Source organism: Erpetoichthys calabaricus, chromosome 6 (assembly GCF_900747795.2).
Source record: "Erpetoichthys calabaricus chromosome 6, fErpCal1.3, whole genome shotgun sequence".
Lineage (NCBI taxonomy): Eukaryota > Metazoa > Chordata > Cladistia > Polypteriformes > Polypteridae > Erpetoichthys > Erpetoichthys calabaricus.
Genome location: NC_041399.2, coordinates 33,076,061 through 33,096,085, shown reverse-complemented (window position 1 = coordinate 33,096,085; position 20,025 = coordinate 33,076,061). Strand labels below are relative to the sequence as shown.

General features: G+C 40.6%; 1 protein-coding gene across 1 annotated transcript in view; it reads left to right on the top strand.

Annotated features, from left to right (window-relative positions):
* The window catches only part of garem (GRB2 associated, regulator of MAPK1), a 317,331-nt gene that overhangs the window by 240,832 nt on the left and 56,474 nt on the right, over positions 1–20,025 (top strand). Inside the window, exon 3 of the mRNA XM_028803470.2 lies at positions 9,382–9,512. Within this exon, the coding sequence (XP_028659303.1) occupies positions 9,382–9,512 (131 nt within the window). The remainder of the gene's footprint in view (positions 1–9,381; positions 9,513–20,025) is intronic.

Sequence of the window (20,025 nt, the reverse complement as noted above, 5' to 3'; positions counted from 1 at the left end):
CTGGTGTCAGGCCATTACAGGGCACATTCAGGCACATCCCAGTTTATAGTCGCCATTTAAACCTGACGCTGACCAGAGGAAGGCATGGAGAACAACCACAAGTGGGAAAATGAGCAGGATCAGCACAGGCTTTGCCAGGACCAGGGTTTAAACGTAAAATTCTGGAGCTGTGAGGTCAGAGCGCTAACACAGCATCACCATGGCCCCTATACAGATTATTACTAATCTATTATTTGTACTTACTTTTCTAATTTTATTCCCACACAAACACAATTTGAAAAACCCTGTAGCATGTGCTCACTTTTAGTGCCTCCCTTTATCAGTTGTTCTTTATTATACTGTGCAGGCAGGGTCGCCACCGGATGACCCTCAAGCCCACTGGCTTCCTGACGCTTAACACTGTCACTTTCATGAAACGCTGCATTTGACTTTCATGAAATGCTGCATTTGTTCCTCATGCTGGCTCGTTTCATACATGCAGGCTTGTTAGACTACCTCTCACTTCAAAGAGGAAAGCAGATCTAGAGTGTTGAATTAAATGTAAGTTCACTTACGAAATACAGATTTGGCGTTAGCAATAGTTTGGCAAGAGGCCACTGGTCACACTCAGACACTTGAGCTCCTTTTATACCCTTTATATTGTGCTTAAATTATGTATAGTGATCTGATGCATGCTGGGATAGACTGTAGCTTCCCCACGTCAGGTTTGGAAAATGGATGGATGAATAATGATTTGATCCTTGTTATTTATACCACACATTAGAACTTGAATGAAAGGAAAACGAGATGTGCCCTCTTAATGTCTTTAAAAGCAAAACTGGCTGTATTTACATCGTATTACAATGTTTTATTTAGTGGATATATTTATCCAAGGCAACTTAAAAAAAATCATTACACATATCGTATAATACCTTTAAGTGATTACAATGCACAGAGTTAATAGGCGATAGAGAATAAAATGTAATTATGGCTAAAGGGCACAACGCTACAACTAGCATAGAAAGAAACTCTTCAAGTGTGACCCATTCATAATAATAATAATTCATTACATTTATATAGCGCTTTTCTCAGTACTCAAAGCGCTATCCACACAGGGAGGAACTGGGAAGCGAACCCACAATCTTCCACAGTCTCCTTACTGCAAAGCAGCAGCACTACCACTGCGCCACTAAAAGTGAAGGAGCCACCAGCTTCTACACAAAGCTATCATAAGTGTCACTGGCATTTATTAAACTAATGAGCCATGCCACTGACCGGCAGGGAAGTCCATGGGAGTTTGGTCTCTGCATTACCTTTTGAAGGCAAGCTTCTGTTTTATTTATTTCATATACAGTAACTCCTCTCACAGAGATTAGGGTTATAATGCTGTTTACACACAAATACAACACAAGATAGATTTACTTTTTTGGCTGGTATCTTTATCCAAGGCGACATACAACATTTATGATACAATTGGTTACATTTCTTTTTCTTGGTTTTCCAGTTGGACCCACAGGCAGGTCATGTGACTCACTCACGGTCACACAGTGTCAGTTGGGGGATTTGAACCCACAGCCTCAGGGATTGAAGTCCAAAGCCTTAACCACTACACCACCCTACCTGCAAAATCTTTCTACAAGAGGAGGGTCCGGCAGGCAAAACCCATGGTCTTCTTACTGTGAGACAGCAGCGATGCCATTGGGCCACCTAAGACTGCTAGATATACTGTGTATATTCTGTTGATCAATGTCAAAAAAGTCAAAATAAGTCCACTGTGATTCAATGTTGCATAAACATAAAATGTGAAAACTTTGCAGGAGGTGAATACTATAATATATATATATATATATATATATATATATATATATATATATATATATATATATATATATAAAATCCTAAGCCTAAAAGTAGAACAATTTTATGTGACTTTTTATGTCACGCTTTAAATCAGGCTTATTTTAAAACCTACATATATATGTTTGGTATCATTCACTTCAGAATTTATCGAACTTTAATATGATGTTAGATTTTCAAATTCTTATTCCATTTTTAAATTGTAAACTAAAATATCAAGAAAGTCGTGGTTTTTATTTTTGATCGAGTAAACTTTCTTTCACAGGAACAAACTATTAAAAAAAGATCTGTTCATAACACCACTGTTTGTATTTAGCTGAAGGTCGAGTTATGATGACCCATTGCATACCATAGTTTTCACATGATTTTTCCTATTATTTAAGTGAGTCTTTTTTTTTTGTTTGTTTTTTAACTATAGCAATGTCAGTTAGAACGAATGGATCATGTATTTAGTCTCTTATAAATACTCATCGAGCATAGTGAACCTTAGTGTAACGGGAATACTCCAATCGGTAAGAGAGTAAATATTTTATTCTCATTTCATGATTTTTACTCTGTTAAATAACAATTCATTTTTCTTTTACATATTCATAGAATTTCATGATTTTGACTCCAATAAATAATCATTTTTCTTTTGTACATTTACAGATTTTACTAATATTCTGGCCACAACTGGGGGTTCGGTGCCAGGGGGGCTTGCCCCTAGTATATATATATGTATATATATATATATATATATATATATATATATATATATATATATATAGTGAACCACTGGGGCAGGTATAGTTGCCCTAACCCAACACAGACAGGCAGAGACACGAGTTTGCCACACAACACACATTTTATTTACAGTCAGGCTCCCCACAGCACAATACAGTCTAAAGCACAAATATATAGCACAGTCCTTTACCTTTCCTTGTTCTTCCTCTTCCTCTTCCTCCTCCTCCTTCCAACTCAGGCCCTCCAAATGGAGTGAGGCAGCTCCTTTTATTCAGCACCTGGGAGTGTTCCAGGTGGTTCATCAGGATTACCTGGAATCACACCCAGGTGTGGTGGAAATCCATGGAATGACTCTGTAGCTTCCCCAACAGGGCTGCATCGAACTCCAGCTCCCAGTATGAGGAATTGCAGAAATCCGTTGTGCCAGAGCCATCCAGGAGGGCTGCCCTCTAGCATCTCAGGGGAGGTATTGCCTCAGTGATGCTCTCTCCCCTGGTCCTTCCATTCCATTGGCGCCCTAGCTGAGTAGTGGCTGAGGCCGGCCTGTCACTATATATATATCACTTGAAAAGGAGCCCAGCACCTCACATCAGACCAGAAGAAGATGATTATCAATGTGATATTTGTGGCTGCGTGCTCCGTAAAAGGTCAGTGAAAATAAAAATCCAGTATTTTAAAACCCAGAGCTGTGTTGGGTGATATTATGCCTGAAGGATCTCCTTGTGGTTACTATATATATATATATATATTTTTTTTTTTTTTCACTGACCTTTTACGGAGCACACATCTCCCCATCTTCTTCTCCTTCCACTCCTCCAGTTGAGTTTTGCCCGCTTCCATCCACCTCTAACTCCCTGATGTGAGGTGCTGGGCTCCTTTTCAAGTGAGACCTGGGAAAGCTTCTGGTGTCACTGCGCTGCATGTCGGGACACTTCCAGGTAGTGCAGAAACCAGTGCTGTCCTCCTCCGGCAGCACCCTCTGGCGGCACCCAAGGACAGGGCTGCACTTCCGCACTCCAATTCCCATGCGACCCTGCGGGTGTCCGAATTGGGATCAGCTTAGAGGAACACAGCCACCTATTGTGTGGAGGTATGAAATGCTTCTGGTATCCACATTCACCCAGACTGCTCCTTATGATTTGATCCCAGCCGGGATGAAGATTACAGGGTGTGCCAGCCAGGTTGTGTCTCCACTCCTTCAGTCCTTCCATTATGGACCCCGGACAAGAAATCAGTGTACATCCCGGCCAGGATATATACAGTATATGCACACATCGATAACACTATATGTATGCACACACGATGTGTTTGTCATATTTGTTATACAGTATGTCAGAATGAAGGAGTGAGAACAATAATCATGCAGGAAGTCTGTAGTCTTTAATAATCCAGTTTGCTTTTCTCAGTCAGCGAGTGTTGTATTTGCTCTGAAGAGAAGGCAGCTGTGCCTCCTTCACCACCCTCTAAATTCACTGTTTTTTATATGTAATGAACACCAGAAGTAGTCTACAAGTCTGAATGCTCATTTCCAACAGTGAAGAGGTCTATTGGGCTGTGTTATAGTGTACTGTGTGGGGGACATTTTCCTGTCATGGTTTAGGCTCACTGATTACTTAACAGGATAAGGTAAAGGCCATCACCCTCAAACTAGTACTGAGTGATCATGGTCTTCAGATTCGACAGTACAGTATGTCTTCATGGATGAGAGGTGCACAGGAGCCTCGGTGGCTGCATCACAACCTGGTATGACACCTGCTAGGCCACGTCAGAGGGCGTCGTAACACAGTCCGGTCCAACTCTGTTTTAAGACACACAGAGGGGTTTTAAGTAATCAACAGAAGTTGGGACACCTGAGCAAATTGTTTGCTTCAACTTGCAAGGCTCCACTTACTTTAACTGCTGCAGAACATCTGAAGGTGGTAACCTATTAGAAGGCTCATTTATAATGTTCTGAAATTGCCTTTTTTTAGTTTTTGCAAACCTAAAGTTTAAATTCAAACCTGTGGCAGTTTACCATTTTAGGTCATTTGTTGTGTTTCAGCTGATTAAATTTGAAGCAAAACTGGAAAAACTAAGATGTAAAACGTTTGCCCGGTAGTGTATCTTGCAGCCATCCAAATTAACTACTGTGGCTCTGTAGCACTCACAATATGAATGCAAAAAGATTAAAAAAACACTTGGCAGGGGAATAGCTGAGAAAAGATGAGTCAGTCTCTTCACAGTTACACTGCACCCTATTTCCATATTAATACCGAGCACAAAGTTGACAAAATTGCACAAAATGACTGGCTGTTCCAAACATGATTACTTGATTCAGTATTGTGGCTTCACTTCCCCTCACCGCCCCCCTGTTCCTTCTTCTCAGTTCAGCCTCAGTCATAATATTGAATGAAACACCTTCAAATACACGTTATCAAAAATGTCCAAATCTTCCCATCTGCCGCACTCGAAGACAAAACAAACCTTTATATGCCCCATTGTTCAAAGGCCGAGACAGGGATTAAGTGTGCTCCGCAGACGAGGAAATTGGGAAATGCAGATGTTCCACTAGAGCTTCACAAAGCTGCTGGCACACAATGCGTCTTTTTTCCTCCATGGATTGACAGTTACAGATTAGAACAGATGTTTCGCCGGGTTCCAACTGATGAATTTCATTGCACAAAGATACTCGACCCATGAAGCTGAATGGTCCTTTATCAGAGGTCAGATCACTTCCTCCTCGGGGGTTTAATGTTAATTTGATTTTCCTGGCATTGTAACACTTGCGGCTTAATAGGGGCATCCTGCATAAATCACCTTTTATGTGGTAAAAAGCAAAGCATTACAGTGAGGCACCCAAAACTTTATTTCCTTTCATCGCTTTTTTTTGCCCACTCTCCCTGTGTTTCTTGGACTTTCCTCCAGGTACTCTCATTTCTTCCCAAGAAATGCCTTTTATATTAAACAACTGCTCAAAATTGACCTGTAGTGATAGATAGCGGAGCTGTTCATGACTTACCATGTAGCAGTGTCCTCTCCAGGCCTGGCACTTACCCTGTGCCTGACACTACAAGATGAGGAGTGTGACTGACCCTGTTAGAAGGTGGGCAGAAGAATGGATGAAGCTGGGAACATTCCCTTATCTGAATGCATCGCACATTCCTTTTTTTAAACTATAGGTTTCACTGTGTTCTGCAAAATTATTTTCATTCATTAATTCATTAATTTTTAGGACCTCAAGTTCAAGTTTATTGTCATCCCATCTAAACACACTCAGTGGCCACTTTATTAGGTACACCTGTTCAACTATTGGTTAACGCAAATATCTAATCAGCCAATCACGTGGCAGCAACTCGGCACATTTAGGCATTTAGAGCTGCCGAAGTTCAAAATGAACATCAGAATAGGAAAGAAAGGGGATTGAAGTGACTCTGAACATGTCATGGTTGTAGGTGCCAGACAGGCTAGTCTGAGTATTTCAGAAACCGCTGCTCTACTGGGATTTTCACACGCAACCATCTCTAGGCTTTACAGAGAATTATTCAAAAAAGGGCAAATGTCCAGTGAGTGGCATTTCACTGGGCGAAAACGCCTTGTTGATGCCAGAGGTCAGAGGAGATTAGCCAGACTGGTTTGAGCTGATAGAAAGGCAACAGTATCTCAAATAACAAGGCGTTACAACTGAGGTATGCAGAAGAGCATCTCTGAACACACAACACGTCAAACTTTGAAGCGGGTGGGCTACAGCAGCAGGAGACCACATCAGGTGCTACTCCTGAACAATAACTAAAGGCTACAATTCACACAAGCTCACTAAAATTGGACAACAGAACACTGGAAAAACGTTGCCTGACGAGTCTCCATTTCTACTGCGACATTCAGATGGCAGGGTCAGAATTTGGTGTCATCAACAACATGAAAGCATGGCTCCATCCTGCCTTGTATCAACGGTTCAGGCTGGTGGTAGAGGTGTAATGGTGTGGGGGGTATTTTCTTGGCACACGTTTGGCCCCTTAGTACCAATTAAGCATTGTTTAAATGCCATAGCCCACTACCTGAGTATTGTTACTGACCATGTCTATCCCTTTATGACCGCAGTGTACCCAGCTTCTGATAGCTACTTCCAGCAGGATAACACGCCATGTCATAAAGCTCAAATCATCTCAAACTGGTTTCTTGAAAATGACAATGAGTTCAATGTACTCAAATGGCCTCCACAGTCAGCAGGTCTCAGTCCAGTAGAGCACCTTTGGGATGTGGTGGAACTGGAGATTTGCATCATGGATGTGCAGCTGAGAAATCTGCAGCAACTGCGTGATACTATCATGTCAATATGGACCAGAATACCTGTGGAATGTCTCCAGCACCTTGTTGAATCTATGTGACTAAGAATTACGGCAGGTCTGAAGGCAAAAGGGGGTCCAAGCTGGTACTAGCAGGGTGTACCTAATAAAGTGGCCGGTGAGTGTGCATAGTACAGGCTGAGACAAAATTGTGCGTCTTCAGGAGTGCGGTGGAAATGTACAACATGTAGTGCAGCAAGACAATCCACACCAGTTAGTACAGTTAGAAATACAAAATACAATGCAAGCAGAGAAGAGAAGAGAGTGGGCAATAAACTGACACAACAATGGCAGAGCGAAGTACAGCAGATCAGTGTAACTGGATCAGTAACAGCAACAGCAGCATTGCTTTGTTAAAAAAGGACAAATGAACATCTGGAATGTAGTAACTGTAGTCACCTCCTTCTTACTGTACAATTTAATTTCAAAGGGGGGCAAAGCGCGTAACATTTTCATTTACCTTTCATCACTTCAGCAGACACTTTTATCCAAAGAGACCGACAAAAGAGCTCAAGCAGAATCGAGTAAGCGTCAGTAAGGGGATTGTTTCGAAACAAATTTATAAAATTTAGCATCACGAGTGGAGAGCTTTAAACTAGAAGGAACAACACAAGCCTTGTTACTCTTGTCTTAGCTACAAGGACCCTCATGTCAGAACCATTAGCAATTAGAAATTAGAGAGTCTTCAAACGCTTCTTCAACACAGTGACAGAGTCAGCGGTTCAGATGGAGGTGGGCAGCTTGAAAAGCGACGATTGAAATTTGATGGCACACAGAGATGGTATCACCAGACGCTGTTCAGAACTGATCTAACTTAAGTGCTCCCTGTGGTGGTCCTGAGCTGAACAGTTATCATACCAGGATATAATGCAGCTAATGAGGACAGACTCCACTGGACATCTGTAGGGAATGGGGAGCAAATATGGAGAAATCTGGGCTTTTCTCACACATCTAAAGAAGAAAAGATGTAGGAATTTATGAGGGCCACCAAAATACATGGTGCCAGCACTGGAGGTAAAGTGTGAGTCCGACTCGAGTATGAAGCTAGTCCACTGCAGGGCACACTCACTCACACACACACACACTCAGTTTAGAGGATGTTGGAGGAGACTGCAGCACTCAGCATGGGGTCCTCACAACTTACTGGCCATGATCTGAACCCGGGGCTCTGGATGTTGGGAGGCAGCAAAACTTACCAGTGTGCCAATCTAACGTTTATTTGATTTGAAATACAAAGCTGTAATTATGTGGAATATTGCAGGGGTGCCCATTTATTTGTCAGTCTACTTTTTACATGGAGTGTCATCACAGGGTGTTTTGAAAAGCACACAAATCTAAGACACATAACAAATTAAGCCAACAAGGTAGCTGCAAGATAAACTAAATATCTGACTTCTGCCGTTCATTAAGCTAAAACCTACAGTGTGTGTGTTTAACCGCTGTGCAAAATACTGAGGGACAAGAGCCAGGCCAGCAGCTGAACTGGAACTAACTGCTGCACCACCATGCTGCTCCTTTAAAAAGGAGTCGGCCCTTAATTGATTTAGCATGTTCTCTTTCTTTCTTTCTTTCTTTCTTTCTTTCTCAGATTTCCCTTGACGTCCTTTCCTAACTCTGTAGTGTCCTGCTTCTTGGCTGCCACTCTGATCATGCCATCTTCTTTGGTTGCACATCTTCATCCTTGATCTTCTCCTGCCTGTACGCTCTCATTCTGTATTACCTGTAGTCGTTTGAAAGAAGCCAATAAAAAGCACACTGCATTCAGTTGCATACTGGTTTATTTCAGGATGGCATGGTGGCCCAGAGATTAGTGCAGCTGCCTGACAGCTCCAAGGTCCTGGTGACATGTATCCCACAAGTGATTGCCATCTGTGTGGAGTCTTCATATTCTTTACTTTTCCATGTGGTTTTCCTCCCACATGGTGTGAGTGTCAGTCTGTACTGGTGCATGCCCTGTAAAGGCCTGGCGTCTGCCCAGTGTTGGTTCTTGTCGTACACTCTTTGGTGCCAGAATAGGCAGTTCACCAGATTAGATAATGGATGGGTACGTAGCCTTGTGGTTGCAATGTATTAATGAAGTGAAGGGGACTTCCAGCCCAAAAGTGCCAATGGATGAGCTCACACACCACAGTATGTTCTACCCCAAGCTTCCTCTGATGAGCATTTTATTCAGTTCAGTTTAGTGAAAATGTCAGTTTAAGCTTTGGCTGTCTCTCTTCTTTCTTTCCTCTAAGCCTCTGGTCAGTTTTGGAAGCTTTGCTTCTTCAATTTGGAGCACCGCATTGGAAAGCCTGCTTAAAGTAAGTGTGTTATGGAATGAAACATTTAAGCTCCTTACGTTACGTCATCCAGCATTTTATTTGCAGACCTTGGCCAGATGTTTGGTATTTTAGCTTTGCAGAAGGAACTGTCAGTCTGGCACTTGATCCTTCTTACCCACATACCATTAAATATCTTGTCTGTTGTCTTTTTTTTCTCTTTCTCTCACTCTCTATTTAAGGTCAATTTAAGCTTCTAGAGCAAGACCGGGACATAAAGGAGCCTGTGCAGTATTTCAACAGCGTGGAGGAGGTGGCAAAAGCATTTCCAGAGCGGGTTTACGTCATGGAGGAGATAACATTCAACGTTAAGGTCAGTCTCAAGAGGGTGCATTTGATCCCAGAATTCACTGTAAACGTACTGAGGGGAAAAACCTCAATCTCACAAACAGTCCAGGCTTTGAGTCTCACTGTGGACAAACAGATAAAATGATTCATTCATTCTTTTCTAAACACCCTTATACCACTTCAGGGTTAAAGGTTAGTGGAGCCCATCAAAGCATCCCAGCGGCCCATTCCTTAAATATGAAATTGTGTTGTAGTTGAATATGTTATCATGTAGTGCACAGAACGTGGAGAGTCTTACTTGCATGTCTAATGACAGCAGCACAATAAATGACAGACCATGAATATGACACTAAACATTAAATTCAAAATGTGACAAAAGGCCCATCAAGTGCACTCGTGCCGTTGTCATTTTGAAAGGCTGATGAGTAGTTTCACTTGTCCCTGTACCTGAATCTTGAAGTGAGAGGGTTAAAGGTTCTAAATAAAGGGGGGGAGAAAAGTGACTGTGCAGGCGGGGTGAGGTCTTTAATAATACTGATTGTTCTCCTAAGCCAACGGGATCTGAAGGGAGGTGTGTACCTCTAATAACTGATCTGACTTCACCCCCCTCTGTACTGCTGTGTGGTCCAGAGCTAAACTGGTGCCCTACTAGGATATAATGCAGACTCCGCTGGACATCTGTAGGGAGCGGTGAGCAAATATGGGCAAGTCCAGGCATCTGAAGAAGACATCTAAGAAGAAAAGGCATCTTGATGATATTCTTACTCCCACCTCAGATCTTCATTGATGGCGACTCTAAGGGTACGTCCACACTACTACGTTCTCGTTGCTCACGTTAATTGCCATTTTTTTCTTTTGTCTCCACTACCCCAGAGCTTTTAACCCCTAAAACCCGAGACTTCGAGCATTGTGGTGTGGAATGTGTGAAAACATAGAGTTTTGAAGATGCAGACTCTAATTGCACTCTGATTGGTTCATGCTTATTACGTGGCCCTGCACTGATTGGATCAGTGCACATTGTAACGTCCCTGATTGGTCATCCTTTGTGCGAGAAAACCATATTCCAGCATAGTGGACATAAAGGAGTTGCTTGTTTTGCTGCTTACCTGTATGCATTTAAATTGTGTTTTTTTACAGTTTGAATCTATAAATATAAAAGGCAAAGCCCTCACTGACTCATCACGAATTCTCCCACTTTCCATAGAGGTGGGAAGCTGAAATTTCACATGCTCATTCCTTGCAGTGTACTTACAAAAGTTAGGTATGCTTCATGTCCTATTGCAACACCCAAGGGGGGAAACGGGTGTACCCCCTAAACTGTATATAGATAGGGGAACCACTCATCACTATTTCTGTGACTTCCAATATACGGAGGAAGCCCTAATTTCCCATGCTCATCCTTTACACTGTACAGTGGTACCTCGGTAAACGTCCACTTTGGAATAAGTCCAACTTGGTATACATTCTGTTTGGACGCAAAAAATGTTACTTGGTATACGACCTTTGTTTGGAATACGACTCGAGTGCTAGAACACCGCGTGCTACCCTTCTTTACCTCTCTCGAGACAAAGCCACGACTGCCCACAAGCATCAGTACGCCAGTTGCTAGCATTCAGTGAACAACCCAGGCTATAACTCTCTGTGAATTTTCACGTGATTTTGTGTTTTTTCGCGTGGATAACAGAAAAACAGTGTGCTGGTGATAGCGTATCAGAGGCAATGATTTGCGAAAAGGCAAAACTGATGCATGCCGATCTTTTGAAAAACAAGGCAGGAACGAGCCAAGAAAGTGAAGTGTTTAAAGCCAGCCATGGCTGGTTTGATAATTTTAAGAAGAGGATTGGCATTCACAGTGTTGTGAGGCATGGAGAGGAAGCCAGTGCTGATAAAGATGCCACCAATGATTTTGTTACAAAGTTTGGGAGAGAAAGAGAAAAAACACCAGAATTTCAGATTCCTGAAGTTTTATTGGAGGGGACTCTCCTTCCAAACAATAACATCTCCTCCTCCTCCTCCTCCTCCCTTCTCAGCACCATCCTAGTAGGCACTCGACTCTTCTCAGCAAGGTAAAGTGAAGTTAAATTTTCATTTATTTCATCTAATTGCTTTTGTATTTATGTATTTTAGTATTAAGCAGTGTTTAGATTATTTTATAAAACCCCATCAATGTATAATATGCCGATAACAATAGGATTTTTTTTCATGGGAACAGATTAATCATTTTCCCTTTATTTCTTACGGGAAAAATTCATTTGGTTTAAGTGCTGTTTGGTACAAGTCCAAGGATCTGGAATGGATTAATAACGTATACCAAGGTACCACTGTACTTACAAACGTTATGGATGTTTAATTTCGCACCGTGCCCCGTTACGAACTTTTGAAAATAACGTCTTCTTTTTGACGGTTCTCACTATTATGCCGTAAGGAACTTTCGGAACTGACCTCTCCTTTTGGTGGTTTCATTCTTTATTTCCGTTAACAGATGATTTATTTCACGGCAGAGACGCACAATGGGCCGCCCCCGGTCCCCCTTCCTTTCTCCGCACAGTCGCTGTCTGCGCACCTACCATGTGGTTGGCTCCCTGCCTATATACATTAACGACATCCCGCACTCGTGTGCCTCCTCACTCGCTTCCTTACTTTCCTCTGCTGTTCGTCGTGCCCACTGCTCCCTTCTTCTTTACTCCACCACTTCAAGCCTGTTATTGTTGGCCTAGCTTCACGTCTTCCTGCTGGTGACTCCTGCCTTTTTGTTACAATCATCAAATTCACTCTCAATACTAAAATGAGCCTACGACAATTACATTAACAATCATGTTATGTTATTTTTAAAATGTTTCCTTTTCTTTTTCATAACTTCTTTAACACACTACTTCTTCGCTGCGAAGTGCGGGTATTTTGTTAGTACTGTATACAGTAAATGCACACATGCAAATAGTTTATTGGTTGCTGGAGATTTTCACTAAATCCTGTGGCTCGCAGTGTAATCGTCACTTCAAGTAGGATGCTTGTTCGTATTTCCACCGATGTACACACACTCGTTGTAGCCAATTGAGTACGTCAAATGTGTTTTTGGTTGTTTTATTGTGGATACAGATAACCGATGTGAAAACGATAATATGGCTAGAGATTGTTTCCATTTTTAAATGAATACAGCAGTGTTGATGTAGGCTAGGAAACTTCAAGCTGCTGACCCCCTCCACATCATTCTTTCCAAGCCCCATTGTTTGCTGCCATTGTATTAGGCGGTAAATCTCTTGTCCGTCTCGTTTTCGCTCGTGATCAGTAGTGTATTTGCACATTTACTGAAGGTGTTACTGTATGTTTCAGCCAGGCTTTATTGCCTGTTTTGTGTATTTTCTGTTTTTTATTTGTTATGTTCTGTGGGTGTAACTATAAAAGGCTGGACCACCATGGCATTACACCCAAAGTACTCCCCTCCACCTTTATTTTCTGCTGAATGAGACAGCTTTCCTCAAGTTGTCACTGAGTGTTGTTTGGTGTGTCATAAATATTGGCTTTTGTGTTTTATTTCAGATATTCTGTTTTTTGTGAGTATTTCATTCTTATTTTTTTTTAAACTCTTTCTTGATTGTACATTGGAAGTTGTTTGGTCTGATTTGCCTTTTATTTTCTATTTTTATCTATTAGCTATTTTTTTTGTCAATGATATCTTTATTTTTAAAGATACTTTGTTTGGGTTGTCTCAACAAGCCAGAGGTTTATGGTTACCTTCTCCCTTGTAGGGTATTTTGGTATAATTTGGGACTTTTATTGAATTTTGAATTTTTAAAGCCAGCTTCCAATCTTTGGGCCTGTATAGTCCAAAGCCTGCATATAGTAGCTGAGGACTGGCTGTTTAGGTTAGGTACCATATCTAGACAGGTCTGTGAAGGTCCTGGCCTGCTGTTTTTGAACTTCTAGCACCCTCTTTCCATGTTTTTGACTGCATTATACAACAGGCCGGGAGTCCAGTCGCACAGTCGTAGATAAACAAGCAGTCCAGCCAGTTACAAAGTAGAGGATCAGTGTGGAGGAGGTGATGTTGCCAGTCTGCACATGCTGAAGTCTGCCAGATTGGAAATTCAAAATACACTTAAAGAGGGTGCCAGGCCTAGGAGCTTGGTGATCAACTTTGATGGTACAGTAATCCCTCACTTATCACAGGAGATAGGTTCCAAGGCCGACCGCGATAACTGAATTTCCACGAAGTAGGGACACTATATTTATTTAATTATTTAACGTGTATTTGGACGTTTTTAAACCCTCCCTGTATTGTTTACAACCCGCCATTTACTGTATTAAAAACAGGGACAACTGCTAAGCAATATGAAATCGGTAGATAAGTTTACACTTACTGTATAGCGAAGTACACGTAGCAGCTTGTAGGCGGTCATAACGTCGTCGACCTTGTTGCAAAGCTTCCTAAAGCAGATTCCATCCAGACTACTGCCTTATCACGTCCACTTGCAACTCGTTTTGCACCCTGGTTAAAGGACACAGTTCGGCCGTAGATCTTATATGCTTTTCCTCCTTTTTAAATAAAGAGAATCGATGTCCTGCAGCAGTGTAGCTGTTCCCTTCCTTCAACATATCCAAAACTTTTACCTTTTCTGCAATCATTTGCATCTTCTGTTGGTGCTTGGACACGGCCCCTGAAGCATTAGCACGTTAATGATGGATGAGTGAGATGAGACTTCCTGGTTAATGCAACACTCTGTCACTGAGCCAATCAGCAGCACACAGGAACTTAACTGCGTGCTCTGATTGGGTAGCTTCTCAGCCATCCGCCAATAGCATCTCTTGTATGAAATCAACTGGGCAAACCAACTGAGGAAGCAAGTAAAAAGACCCATTGTCTGCAGAAACCCGCGAAGCAGCGAAAAATCCGCGTTATGAATTTAGATATGCTTACATATAAAATCCGCGAAGTCGTGAATCCGCGAAAAGTGAACCGCGAAGTAGCGAGGGATTACTGTACAAGAAATCTATAAATGGTACTCTGCAGTGGCAAGTTTTTTATTATCCAGATATATTAGGATTTCATGAAATGGAAGGTATACAGCATCCTCTGGAGATGATATTCACTGTCTTGAGTATTCTGTGTCCCAGCATCAGTCCCTCAGAGTGTTTAATCAGAATAGAAGTGAGTGCCACTAGTCAGTAATTATGAAGTCAGCCAACCATGAAATGTGGTACTGCATGTAAAAAAATAGAGAAATCATGTGAGAAACATATACATATGAAATGGTGTGCATGAAAATAAAGAAGTAAGGTTTCTGCCAAAGTAGATCATCCTTTGAAATGAAAACATATCAAGATGTGTGTGTTGTACACACTGTAACATTTTTCACTGCTTTGACTTGTAATGTATTACGAAAGTGGCAGCGTGAGCAGTAGCCAACTAAAGTCCCATCTTTAGGTACTGAAAGACGCATCACAGTGTACAATTGTGGAGCACTTTGGGGTTCCAGCTGAAAAATGAAAAATAAAAAAAAATATTTGAGCTTCTAGAATTTGTCACATGCACATTACACTTGTTATATCAAGTGGTAAACCTTCAGCGTAGCGTGAATCCATTTTTATAGGTGTTATAGGGTTCGTATTGTCATACAAAGCCTGGACAAATATCTAGTTTAAAAAGGCCATGCAGAGGACTAAGAATGAAAGAAGGAGAGCAATGTCCTGAGGGTTCGCCTGTAGTACAGAAAAAGTTAAATGACAAATTAAACTGAACATAAGAGAAACCAACAAAATCCTGTTTATGGAAAGCAACAACCATTTTGTAAGATTATTTTTTAATCTATTTGGGAAGAAGTTGCTCTTCAGAACCCATTTAAAATTCTAGGTCAGCAACTCGCATTAACCAACCCACTGATACAGACTGGAACAGCACAGATTTGATTTTACAGTGAGATTTCCCTGTTAAAGTACATCTCAGGGTTGTCTCGCTTGACTCATTGCTAAGGAAGTGATGAGTAGGTGTTTTTTTTTTTTTTTGCTTTTTGAATTGCCTTTAATTTTTATGTAACTGCTGTGAAGAGGAGAGACAACTTGAAACAAAATTGCAAATGCTAATAATTACAACATGTACCATTTCACATATGGTATTTATACAACTTGAATTTAGCTTTTGGGGTTAGTAACATGCCAGTATATGTGGCTGTATATACTACATTTTATTTTCTGCAGGGGCTTGTATAATAAGATCCTAAATAAGGCACTACACAAAAAATCGTACCTGTCCAACACGAGTTTCCCTTCACAAAGTTCTGATTTCAGCAGTGAAATGCTGATGCCCCCTGTGTCAAATTTGTTACTTGTGTAACATCGCCAGAAAAAGCTATTAAAGAGAATCAGTTTAAAATTAGCAGCGTTTTACAATACTAATCAGGGCAGGCTACACAAAAGTGAGTCTTCAGTCTGGATTTAAAAGCTGAGACCAGAGCGGCATTTCTTCTGTAAGCAGGCAGATGAGTCCACAGCTTTGGGACCCTGTTGCTAAAAGCTCATCCTTCTACTGTTAATTCATTAATCCTTGGAATCTTTAGTACAGCACCCTCCACAATTACTGGCACCCTGGTTAAGACATGTTCTTAGGCTTCTAATATTTTTTTTTTTCCCACAAAATATAGGCTCACAACACAAAAAAGAGAAAAATCCAACCTTTAATTGAAGTGCATTTATTCATTGGGAAAAAAATTCCGCCTTAAGAAATACATTTTTTTACATGAAATCATGTGTGCCACAATTATTGGCACCTCTAACAATTCCTATAAAATAAATGTAATTGAAGTGTTTTTGTAATTTCTAGTTTAGTTTTTAAAGTTGATCAGAGTAAATTGTAACTTTTAATTAGTAATTAATGACTTCCTGTGTCCCTGGGGTATAAATATGACGTGACACAGAGTCCTATTGCTCTTAGCCACTCTTCAACATGGCAAAGACAAGAGAACATGCCGTTCAAGTAAGGCAGATGTGTGTTGACCTTCATAAGTCAGGTAATGGCTACAAGAAAATAGCTACTCGCCTAAACCAGCCTGTATCTACAGTCAGAGGAATAATAAAGCAGCATCTTGAGGTCTTAATTCACATTCTGGTTTGAAAGAAATTAGAACTTCAGAGCTTTACTTGGCCTTGGAGTTTTATGACGGGAGTGGAGCTTTACTGATGTACAGAGTGTGTACTTCATGGTGATGCCATCCTTGCTTATCTATTGTACTAAGAGTTTGGTACTGTGTGTCGCTTGTGCATGTAAAGTATTGAAGGTAGGAACTAAAAATGTTAGATTTAAGCACACACTGGGAGGTGTGAAGCCTGAAAATACCCCTTATGAGAAGGATCCAGGAGTCATAATGTCAGGAAGGATATTAAGATGTTAGGTTATACTGTAGATCACATGCAGTTGTGTTCTTCATATTACAAAATAGACATAGCATCACTAGAGAAAGTCCAGAAGTGAGCAACTACGCCGATTCCAGGACTAAGAGGTCTGAGCCAAGAGGAGAGGTTCATGGAGTTGAACCTAATAAGTTTGAGCAAACCAAGATTTAAGAGGTGACATTGACATGATTGAAGTTTATTAAAATTATCAAGACAATTAGTATAGTGGATCCCAGCTGTTACTTTAAAATATATTTTTAAACAGAACACAGGGACATGTTTGGAAGGGTAAGGACACAAATGTCACACAAAAAACTACAGAGTAGTGTGGTGGAGATTAGGACTTCATCGATCTTCAGAATTTAACTTGATGTTAAGTTGGACAGTCTTAACTGAATAGGATGGAGAAGCTTGGCAGATGTTCAGATAGGCAAGCAGAACCTCGGCCTTTTAAGGCATTATATGTAAGAAGAGGGATTTTGAATTCAGCCCTAAGCTTTACTGGATGCCAGTGTAGTAGCATAAGAACAGGAGTTATGTGGTTGTACATTTTAGTTCTTGTAATGATTTGTGCCAGCAGAATTTCGAATTAACTGAAAGCTACAACTAGGATGGTTTGAACAGCCAGTAAATGTAAGTTTTTGGGGTGTGGGAGAATAGACATGGGGGAAACATGTAAACTCCACACAAGCAATGACCAGACTGGGAATCAAACATGTGCAGTGCTAAATGTGCTGCATCAGTATGAATTCATATTACAATTTACGTGCAATCATTACTGTGTTTAGGATGTTTCTTACAAACAGGCATTTTACATACATAACAAAGAAAATTACAATAAAGTCAGTGACCAGCGTCACAAGGTAGGTCCTAGTGTCAGTAATAATAAATCAAACTGGTAGAAACCTTGTTTGTCCTCTTTTACGTTCTCCCGAAGGCAAATTCAAAGCGTCCACATTGTCTGTTTCACGCTGTAGCTGGCTCAGCACGCAGCTCAGTTCCTTTTATATCACTTACTGTAACATCACTGGTGCTATTTCCTGCATTACAACTGTCTGTAGAAAAAAAGAAATGCAATAATTCTATTTTTGCGAAGTCAGGACTATTCCTAAAGGTATAGTTAAAAAAGACTCATACACAAATTAAACGTTTACTTATACTGTACAGTGTCACCTATATTGTTTGGTTATGTGCTCATAAAATGCATTATAATTATAATTATTCATATATATGGACACTTCAAAACCACATTTTATATTATATTTGATTGTATAATTGTGTTTTTATGTAATAAGTAACAAAGTCCTGTACAATTCCAGATCTACTTCTGCTTTATTTTTATTTATTTCTTTTTAAACTACTTCCTCTTCTTTACATAAATAACGTCAATTGCGCCCAGCACCTGAAATGAATGGCAGGCTCAGTTAGCTGTGTGAAGCAGAAGTGCCAACCAGTAAAAACAAATGTGAACAGTGAAATGTTGAGAGTACACAGAAGATCCTAAACTTAAGGCCGGTTAATAATAATAATACTAATACATTTTATTTATACAGGTGCCTTTCTGAGAACTCAAGGACACCGAACAAACAATAAATAAATAAATAAAAAGACACATTATAAACAGCTTAAAACATCAGAAAATATAAAAATTACAGCTAAACAAAGCCACTGTAATCATAAAGAAAAAGCCATTTTAAACAGATGCGTTTTAAGTTTATATTTGAAAGATGAAAATGATTTAATATTTCTAAGCTCGGTAGGTAATGAATTCCAGAGCTTGGGAGCAGAACGGCTGAATGCTGTGCTCCCCATGGTGGTTAGACGGACGAGAGGGACAGTCAGATGGATGGAGGAAGAGGATCTAAGGTTACAGGAGGGAATGGCAATATGAAGAAGGTTGGACAGATATGGAGGGGCAAGGTTATGAATGGCCTTAAATGTTAATAGCAGAATTTTAAAATCAATTCGAAACTTAAACGGGAGCCGATGAAGCTGCTGCAAGACCGGAGTAATATGGTGAATAGATGAGGTTCGAGTAATGATGCGAGCTGCAGAATTCTGGACTAGCTGAAGCTTATGGAGAGATTTATTAGAGAGACCAAAGAGGAGTGAATTGCAGTAGTCCAGACGAGAAGTAACAAGATTGTGAACAAGAATGGCAGTGGTATGGGGAGTGAGGGATGGGCGGATGTGATTAATATTACGTAGGTGGAAGTAAGCAGACCGGGTGATGTTATTAATGTGAGATTGGAAAGATAGAGTACTGTCGAGGATGACACCCAGACTCTTGACCTGAGGTGATGGGGAAACAACGGAGTTATCAATAACAAGAGAAAGATTATCGGCTTTGGATAATGATGATTTTGAGCCAATGAGGAGAACCTCAGTTTTGTCACTGTTTAATTTAAGAAAATTCAAACAAAACCAGGATTTAATTTCAGGAATGCAGTCAATAAGCGAAGATGGTAGAAAGGAAGAGGTGGGTTTACTAGCAAGGTAGAGCTGGGTTGTAGTTGAAGCCCTCATGTTTACATTGCTCTTAAAATGAAGACCAAGCTGGAGCAAAGAAATACTGAAATTAGTGTTGGACCTGTGACGCATTTTTTCTATTTCTCACAATGATCATGTTTATATGAACGTGAAACAATTAAGATCACAGCTACTGGACAACTCAAAATGAAATCTTGGAACATGAAAATCTTTAACGATACATGTCTATTTAGTATGCCACTCCCAGCCGCAGTGTGCCACAGCGTCCTGAGCAGAGAAGAGTTGCTCATCCTACTCCTGTCTGTCGGAATTTTTCTTTCACCTCCTCCAGTTTTCTTGCCACTTCCCAAAGACTTGCCTGTCTGGTTTTGGCAGAGTTAGTGACTGTGAGTGTCCAGGGTTGCACCAGCCTTGTCCTTCATGTGGCCATTTCAGGTGACCCTTTTCAACTCTGAATTGAATTAATCAACTTTGAATATGGAGGGAGAATAGGCATTGAGATTAAAACTCGCTGTACAGAAGTTAACAAACGTATATCACAATGAAAAATATCGCTTTGCTCTACCTAGCTGTTTTTATCTCCCAGTTGTAGAGATTGTTGTATCCACAATATTAAAATATTTCTATTACAAACATAGAGTTTTTAGGTAAGGAAGACAGATGTT